Source organism: Triticum urartu, chromosome 6, assembly GCF_003073215.2.
Source record: "Triticum urartu cultivar G1812 chromosome 6, Tu2.1, whole genome shotgun sequence".
NCBI classification, from domain to species: Eukaryota; Viridiplantae; Streptophyta; class Magnoliopsida; order Poales; family Poaceae; genus Triticum; species Triticum urartu.
Genome location: NC_053027.1, coordinates 540,183,751 through 540,192,670, shown reverse-complemented (window position 1 = coordinate 540,192,670; position 8,920 = coordinate 540,183,751). Strand labels below are relative to the sequence as shown.

At 44.2% G+C, this 8,920-nt stretch overlaps 1 protein-coding gene across 1 annotated transcript; it reads right to left on the bottom strand.

Moving 5' to 3' along the window:
- Positions 1-3,078: 3,078 nt before the first annotated feature.
- Positions 3,079-8,207, bottom strand: LOC125516942 (probable LRR receptor-like serine/threonine-protein kinase At3g47570). Its single transcript, XM_048682196.1, has 5 exons — positions 8,173-8,207; positions 4,038-6,881; positions 3,781-3,957; positions 3,408-3,635; positions 3,079-3,254 (listed from the first exon to the last, which is right to left on the bottom strand). The coding sequence occupies exons 2-5, from the start codon at positions 6,865-6,867 to the stop codon at positions 3,079-3,081; spliced, it is 3,411 nt and encodes a 1,136-aa protein (XP_048538153.1). The 5' UTR covers positions 6,868-6,881; positions 8,173-8,207.
- Positions 8,208-8,920: the final 713 nt, after the last annotated feature.

The following is an 8,920-nucleotide window of genomic DNA, read 5'->3' as shown; positions in this document are numbered from 1 at the left end:
TGCCTCCTTAATGTTAGTTTCAAAATTTTCACCAAGGTCGGGACAAACAGACTCACACAGATTGCGCATTCTGTGGTGCAGCAGTCTCAAACGGCTTTCATGCCGGACAGAAATATCCTTGAAGGGGTGGTCGTCCTGCATGAAACACTCCATGAAATCCATTCTAAAAAATTAGATGGAGTAATTTTTAAGGTGGATTTCGAGAAAGCGTACGATAAGGTAAAATGGTCATTCCTCCAACAGTCATTGCGTATGAAAGGTTTTGACGAAGCCTGGCGCCGACAGGTTGAATCATTTACGCAAAAAGGTAGTGTGGGAATTAAAGTTAATGATGACATAGGTCATTACTTCCAGACACATAGGAGATCCGATGTCCCCTATCTTGTTCAACATTGTGGTGGACATGTTAGCAATTTTGATAGGAAGGGCTAAGGAAAATGGTCAAGTAGGGGGATTGGTACCTCATCTTATTGATGGAGGTGTATCAATCCTTCAGTACGCTGATGATACAATCATCTTTATGGAGCATGACTTGGCCAAGGCGAGAAATATGAAGCTGGTGCTATGCCTATTTGAACAATTGACCGGGTCAAAGAATAACTTCCATAAGAGCGAGCTGTTCTGCTTTGGTAGGGCCAAAGATGAACAGGAGGCTTATCGGCAATTGTTTGGATGTGAGTTGGGCGAGTTACCCTTCTCTTATCTGGGGATTCCAATCCACCATCGTAGGCTGACTAACAGAGAGTGGAAGTGCATCGAGGATCGGTTTGAGAAAAAGCTGAGTTGTTGGAAAGGTAAGCTCATGTCATACGGAGGCCGATTAATCCTGATTAACTCGGTACTCACGAGCATGCCAATGTTTCTCTTATCGTTCTTTGAGGTACGAGTTGGGGTTAGGAAGAGACTGGACTTCTATCGATCGCGCTTCTTTTGGCAGGGGGATGAGCTAAAAAGAAAATATCGACTTGCTAAATGGGACATTATCTGTAGACCGAAAGACCAAGGAGGTCTAGGTATTGAGAATTTAGAAGTTAAGAATAAATGCCTTCTTAGCAAGTGGCTGTGGAAACTCTCATTGGAGAATGACGCTATGTGGGCTCAAATCCTACGCAACAAGTACCTCCAGACAAAAACTCTGTCCCAGGTCACTGTCAGGCCGACCGATTCGCCTTTCTAGAAAGGCTTGATGAAAGTCAAACAGTCTTTGTTTAATAGGACGAAGTTTGTCATAGGAAACGACACGAGTACACGTTTCTGGGAGGATACTTGGCTCGGCGAGACACCCTTGGCCATCTAATATCCGTCGTTATATCGTATTGTGCAACGACGTGAGGTGTTCGTTGCATCGGTCTTTCAATCGATCCCCCTTAATATTCAGTTCAGACGAACGCTAGCGGGCAATCGTTGGGAACAATGGCTGCATCTAGTTAGGAGACTGATGGAAGTCCAGCTTACACAACAACCCGACCAATTACGTTGGAAACTGACTAAATCTGGCATGTTTACGGTTAAGTCAATGTATATTGATGTTATTAACTCATACTCCATCCCTACGTCCAAGCATGTTTGGGATGTCAAAGTTCCTTTGAAAATAAAAGTGTTTATGTGGTTTGTCCATAAACAAGTTATTTTAACAAAGGACAATCTTTTGAAGCGTAATTGGACAGGACCTACTAGGTGTAATTTCTGTGATCGGGATGAGACTATCAAACATCTATTTTTTGATTGCCCGTTAGCTAAGGTGCTTTGGCAGACGATCCACATTGCTTTTAGTATCACTCCACCGAACTCTGTTTCTGCGTTATTTGGGACATGGCTTAATGGGATTGAGCCTAACTTAGCGCGACATATTCGGGTTGGAGTTTGTGCTTTGCTGTGGACTATATGGACTTGCAGAAATGATTTGGTTTTTAACAGAATATCATGTATACATTTTTTGCAGGTTATATTTCGAACTACGGCACTGATCCGTTCGTGGTCGCTGCTCACCCAGACGGAAGCCAGGGAGCATTTGATTACTGGGTCTTTCCGATGGGAGATGGTAGCTCGGGATATTTTCAACCGGTTTGGATGGCGATCATGTAATAGGATAGCTTGATCTCCTATCTTTTTTAGCCAGCCGGTTGTGGCGTCTTTTCTCGGCTAGTTGGTGTATCTAGCCCCTCTTTGGCTCTGTGTGAGCTGTTTGTGCTTTTATTTTTGGGACTTTTGGAACCTTGTTGACATTACTTTTTGGCTAATAAGAGGGCCGTATGCATCTTTCTGATGCAGAGGCCGGGGATTCACCCTTTTTCCAAAAAATAAATAAATAAATTAAAACTGTTTTCATCTCAAGACAAGAAGGACAACCTGCAAGAGCAGTTCAAAGATGCGACGCCAAATCCTAGCATGACCATGTTGACATAAGAATGAGCGAGACTTTCTTAAAAAGAAAAAGGAACAAAAGATCGAAAACGTTATTGCTATGACGTTCGCTGTGAAGGATTTTCTCGGCATGTGGCGTGCCGTGTGGCCGATCGCCTCGCACATATGGCAGCTTCTTCTGATGCAACATGACAAATTCCTAAAGACACGTGGCAATTTCTTTTTTGCACCACGGCGACTCTCCATGCTATAGCATAGCAATTCTTCTCTTTGCAGCGTGGCAAATCATGAACATTTTGTGGCAATTTTCTCCTGCTGTAGGATGACAATTTTTTTTGCCATGTGTGAATCTCTGGTATGCATGACAAATCACTCTCCTGCAGCATGACAAATTTCGACAATTATATATGCTAGCATGGCAAATCTTTGATGGTGGTAGCGTCGCGACTCAGGCACTCTGTCGAGTACATGGTTGATGTCGGAGCAGCAAGCCTGCGAGCATCGGCGCAACAGTCTTGTACTCCACGGTTGTAGCCATCGCCACATTCCTCGGCAACCATTGCCTCATCCTTCATGATCTCTGCCTCCCTTATCCGAGCAAGGCATGACGCTCTGGTGACGCTAGACGGTGATTGCGACTGTGCGGCTGCTTGAATATCCTTTTGCGCAAGCGCTCCATGTACTGTTGGACTCCATGTACTGATGGATGAAAGACTAGATGCTTAGGCTGGAGTTGAGATGTAGCACATGGTGTAGATGCTCCAAGAACAATGTGGTGTACTCAACCACGGTTCCCGCCCGCGTCAGCTCGAACAGCGATTGCATGCGCAGATGGAACTCGCTCTCAGGCATTGTGTCGAACAGGTGATAGGCAGGAAGCGGGGTGGTGACTTTACGGCCAAAACACAAAGATGGGACGAACAAATGGATTATTGCCAAGGATTGGATACAATTTGGGGATACAAAGAGATTTGAGGTGAAAAATCAACAAAGAAGAGGGGAAGGTAGTACAAGGAGCAGGAGATGAGGAGCAGAGCAAGGACCAGAAGCTGAAGACGATTCACAGATCCATTCATTGTCTTGCTCTGGGCTGCCTCGCCTTCTATAGCCCGTTCTGAAGTGTAGGCCCATGAAGAGTATAGGGGAATGATGCTCCCCGCCCACGCCGTCCTCTACTGCCGTGCAGTTTGCCGGCGCTAGCGCCGCCTCACCGATGATCTGTCTTTCCTCGCCGCCCGCGCCCGCGCCCACCACCTCCCACCACCACCATCCTAGAATCGGGCAACACCCTCTACGTAGCGCTGTACTCTTGTCTTGGGGAGCCAACGCCTCGCCCGGTACCTGAAGTTGCTGCCCGACACAAACTACTGCCTCCTGCTCGCCTCCTTCTCCTGTTCAGGCAATACCCGGCTTGACCTCGCGTGGCTGATTCCGTCAGTTGTGCTGGATATGCCATCTTTGCATACTCCAGTAAGGTAAATCCACCGGTAAACATGTCATGTGTAGGCGCCTTTGCTGTAAACATCTCAAGGAGCAAGATACCAAAGCTATAGACATCCCCAGATGGAGATATCTGACCACCTTCACCATACTCTGCAGTGCACAAACCCACATGAATAATATGCCAATCCACCCCAACACTGGACCTAAAAACAGGATAAAAGGTGAGTTACCTGGAGCAACATATCCAATTGTTCCCACCACCGAACTCTTCGAATTGATCAATTGCTCGCCTTCTGGATCAGTGACAATCTTCGTTAGGTCAAAGTCCCCAACATGAGCAACCATGCCCTCCCCAAGAAGAATGTTACTGGGCTTCAAGTCACAGTGAACTATTGCTGGCTGGCAGTTGTTATGCAAATAGTCTAGTGCCGCCGCAATATCAACCGCAATGCTCAGTCTCTGCATTAGTGTTAGAACTTTGACTGAATTGGGTGCATAAGTGTCATGATGTAACCACTTGTCAAGATCACTGTGAGGCATGAAATCAAATACAATGGCTTTGAAGTCATTTTGGTTCAAGTCAGAGCAGCAAGTTCTGATGCCAATCAAATTGCAGTGGCGAATTTTGCTAAGTACCTTACACTCAGCCACAAAACTTCTTGAAGAGCCAGATTGCTCAGGGTCAAAAACCTTCACAGCGACAGTAATTACAGACTCTTTCAGTAACATCCTACCCTTATAAACATATCCATACCGTCCTGTGCCAACTATATTGTTGGCTGTGAAGCCATCTATTGCTTGGGCCAAGTCTGAGTAAGAAACTCGAGGATACATGTCATTCATGAATGACGGAGCTAGTGGTGCTGTTCTAACTGATGGCATTCTTAATTTCCCTTTTAATGAGAAGACAACCAGTGCCAGGATCAAGCACAGAAGTAAGATGATACTTGCACTAGAAATCACTGCATTTTGAACGACGCGAGTTATTCTTTGACGATGCACAACTGGTTTGGTTGGGCATGAAGGCAGACGCAACTCGGAAATACCACCACAAAGCTTATCATTCCCATCAAATAAGAATCCGGTTAAATTGGCGAACACACCACGTGCTGGGACTTGCCCATCAAGAAGGTTGAAGGATATGTCAAGCTGGTAAAGTGACGTCATGCTTTCCAAGGTCTCGGGAATCTGAGCAGACAAATTATTGTGTGCAAGGTACAGTTCTTTCAGACCATTCATGAGCCCTATCTCTCGAGGGATTGCACCTGTGAGTGCATTTTTGGTCAAATTCAGTAGTACCAAGCCTCGCATTCTGCTTATGGACAGAGGAATGATACCATTGAAGTAGTTACCATCCAAACGGAGCTCCATCAAGCTCTCACAGTTGCTGAGTGCATCTGGCAGCATCCCAGATAGGTTGTTCTCATGGATGTACAAGTATGTCAGCTTTGTGAGGCCACCTACTTGGGATGGAAGATAACTACTGAAATGATTCCTAGACAAATCCAGAATGTATGACAAGGATGACAGGCTAAAAATCTCTCTAGGTAAGGGACCTGAAAGCGCATTGTTTGAAAAGTTTGCATCAACGATCCGTTGGAGATTTCCAAGGTTTGCTGGAAGATATCCTTGCGAGACATTGTTAGCTACTGAAAGGTGCTCCAACTGTGTTAAGTTCCCGAGCGAGGACGGCATCATGCCAGAAATACGGTTATTATCTAGTGTCAACCACTGGAGCATTTTCAAGTTCCCTATGCTGTCTGGTATGGCACCTGTAAATCGATTGCTAGAGAGTCCGATCTTGATTAGATAAGGGAAGTTGCCAATGCCAACTGGTATCTTGCCATAAATCTCATTGAAACTAATATCAAAAAATTCGAGTTGCCTGGACAGGTTTGCGATAGAACTTGGAAGCACACCACTAAACCTGTTGTGTCGCAATATGACACCTTTAACACTAGTACAATTTGTTAATGAAGTGATGAACCCCCAGTCCTGGGCAGTGCTTGACTTCAGCTGGTTTCCCTTAAGAATCAGGAAGTTCGGGCAGAGTGCTCCAATCTCTGGAGGCACGGATCCAGTGAGTTTGTTACCAGAGAGGTCAAGTGACTGAATCGTGGTTGCATTTGCAAGTGAAGATGGAACTCTTCCAGTGAAATGGTTCAGAGCAAGGATAAGGTGGTCGATTTTTGGTAGCCCATTGCCCAAATCGGAGGGAAGTGTGCCGCTTAGCTCGTTCATCTGCAGACCAATGTGGGCGAGTGGGGACATGTTAAAGACCGTTCTTGGGATGGTGCCTGAGAGGTGGTTTACTTGCAGTCCTAGCTTCTCAAGCTTACTGATCCTGCCAAGACTCTCAGGAATCGGACCACTCAGCTGGTTGTCATTGATGTCCAATATCTGCAGCGATGATAAGTTGCCAAGTGATGGTGGGATGATCCCTGTGAACTTGTTCTTCCCTAGTGACATGACCTCAATCCTTGACAAGCCTCCAAGCCAATCAGGGATTTCTTGGTGGAGCTTGTTCAGGTCAAGTTTGATGCTGACAAGACGGGTGCAGTTCCTCAGGCCATACATGATCCCACCTTCAATTGAATTATTTGAGAGATAGAGGTGTGATAACTGTCTGAGCTGGCCAATTGTCCAAGGAATTTCTCCCTGGAGCAAATTGTTTGAGAGGTCAAGATATGACATTTGTGACAGCTGGCCAATTGTCCATGGGACTTCACCATGAAATAGATTGTAGCTGAGATCTAGACTTCTCAGGTAAGTGAGGTTCCCCAGGGAAGGGGCTATATATCCATGAAGCCCCGCCGAGGAGAGATTAAGTTCCGAGACCCTTTGCCCATGGTTGAGGCTGCAGCTGACACCATGCCATTGGCAAAAGTCAGTAGTTGTGTTCCATGAATCTAGTGCGTCTGAGTGACGGCTTAGACCCGCCTTTAATGCTAGCAGGGCTTCTAGATCAGTCTCATTGTTGCATGCCAGTGCCGGGAAACGTGAAGCTGATGCCAGTAGGAGCACTGATGGCAAGAGAACAAATTTTAGAACAGGTAACATTTTGGAGCAGCTCCCTGGCAATCAACAATGTTGAACAAATTTAGTCGTGAATGCATACTTGTATGTTTTGACTTGAAAAAACATAGGAGCCAGAGTCAAAAAATTTTGCCATAAAATCGCAACCTAGTATTACAAGACAGTACCGTAACTGTAATTATGCAGTAGACTATGCCTAATAAAAGGTTCGTGGTTTATAGTAATAGTTAGTACTCCCTCTGTTCCAAAATAATTGAAGTTCTATGATTTTCATAAGTCCAACTTTTTTAAGTTTGACCAAGTCTATAGAATAATCCACAAAGATCTATGATATCATATATATATAATATGAAAATATATTTCATAATGAATATAATGAAATAAATTTGGTTGTGTAGATATTGATATATTTGTATATAGACTTGGTCAAATGGAGGCACTGGTTGGGCTGCGACGCTGGGACCACAGGCGCGAGGATGTATAGTGGTTAGTGAAAGTTTGACTTAGGAAAGTCATAGAACTGCATTTATTTTGGAACTAAGGGAGTACAATGGTTTTCATATATAATTCAGCTTGAAGTCTGGTAAACTGTTATTACTTGTATACTCACTCTGCCATAATATTCTTATCCTGCGTATGCATCATTGATATTAGTAACGTAAAGAGAAATATACTATGCCCAAGTGTGCATCTCCTACCATCTTATGTTTATCGAATTATAACCCTATTAAGTGTGCATCTCCTGCCATCTTATGTTTATCGGATTATAACCCTATTACTCTCCTTTTCCAAAAAAAAACCTATTACTCTCATTGTATAGCATTATCTGATTATATTAACCCTGTTATTGTTGAACAACCGTTCACACTTGCATAAGGTGCAATTTTTGGTTGCTAAGATGCACTTTAGACAGGTAAATAACTCCTCTTATGCCAAACTATTGTGGGATAGTATTCGCTTGTAGTTATGCGTGTCCAGGCTGCTTGGAGGAGCTATGCTCAAATTTTTAATAGGAGGTGGTCAGGCTCGAACCCGGGCCTTCCTCTCTTCACACCATAATAAAAAATCACAAGTAAGCAAGAGCATATTTGTAAGAAAAATAAAGACACGGTTGGTGGCTACAACCTGCAGAAAAAGTCAGAAAACTGTAGGGTGGATTGCGTCATTTCAGCCAAAAATGGTAGAGAAAGAAGGACACGAGATGAAAGAGCCGTCCACCAAGGGAGGAAAAGCTTGGCAATTTTGGAGCGCACACACACACACACGTGGTGGAAACAAAAGCTTTGCTTGCAGAATGCAAAATGTTTGGTAGATGAGATGGGCAAATACCTGAAGCTCTTCCCACCAAAGTCGAAGGTACGCCTTGGTTGTGCTCCTTTGCTGCTCTGCTTCTGCCGCTGTTATTTATGGCTGCCTCCGGATACAAGGCGAAGAAGGGCACGGGGTCAAGCCGACCCCGATAAGCTGTTCACACCGAATCCATAGTAACTTCTGACAAGGACAAGGATACTCCTCGTTTGACGGGCTCATTGGTAGTGTTAGGCCTCTTTTGATTCATAGGATAGGATTATCATAGAAATAGGAAATTTGTAAAAAATAAGATGACATGTATTTCAAATCCTATGAGTAGGAATAAGAAACAAGATGTCATTTGGTTCACATCAAAGAAAATTTTTCATTGAGTCTAGGCTTATTTTTATTTTCTTATAAAATGCGGAGGATATGAACCAATCCTCTGTAGGAATAGGAATCTATTCCTATGAACCAAAGGGCTCTAAAAAAATAATTCTATAAAAAGCCTATTCTCTAGAATTCCTATGAAATTCCTTCAAATCAAAGAAGGCTTTAATTTTTGACAACGTGTGTGGTTTCCACCGTGCAATGAAATGCATGAGGGCGACCGATCGTACACACAGCACGCCACGTGTGTGGTGTGAGTGAACGTGTGTGATTCATGAAGAATGTATTGTGCGTGCCGTTTCATACTTGCGTTTCATGGAAGTTCGTAAACCTTTGCGTGAGCTGTTGCTCTTTCTCATTCATCTTGACAGGTGCCATCCCAGTAACAAGTCAGCTA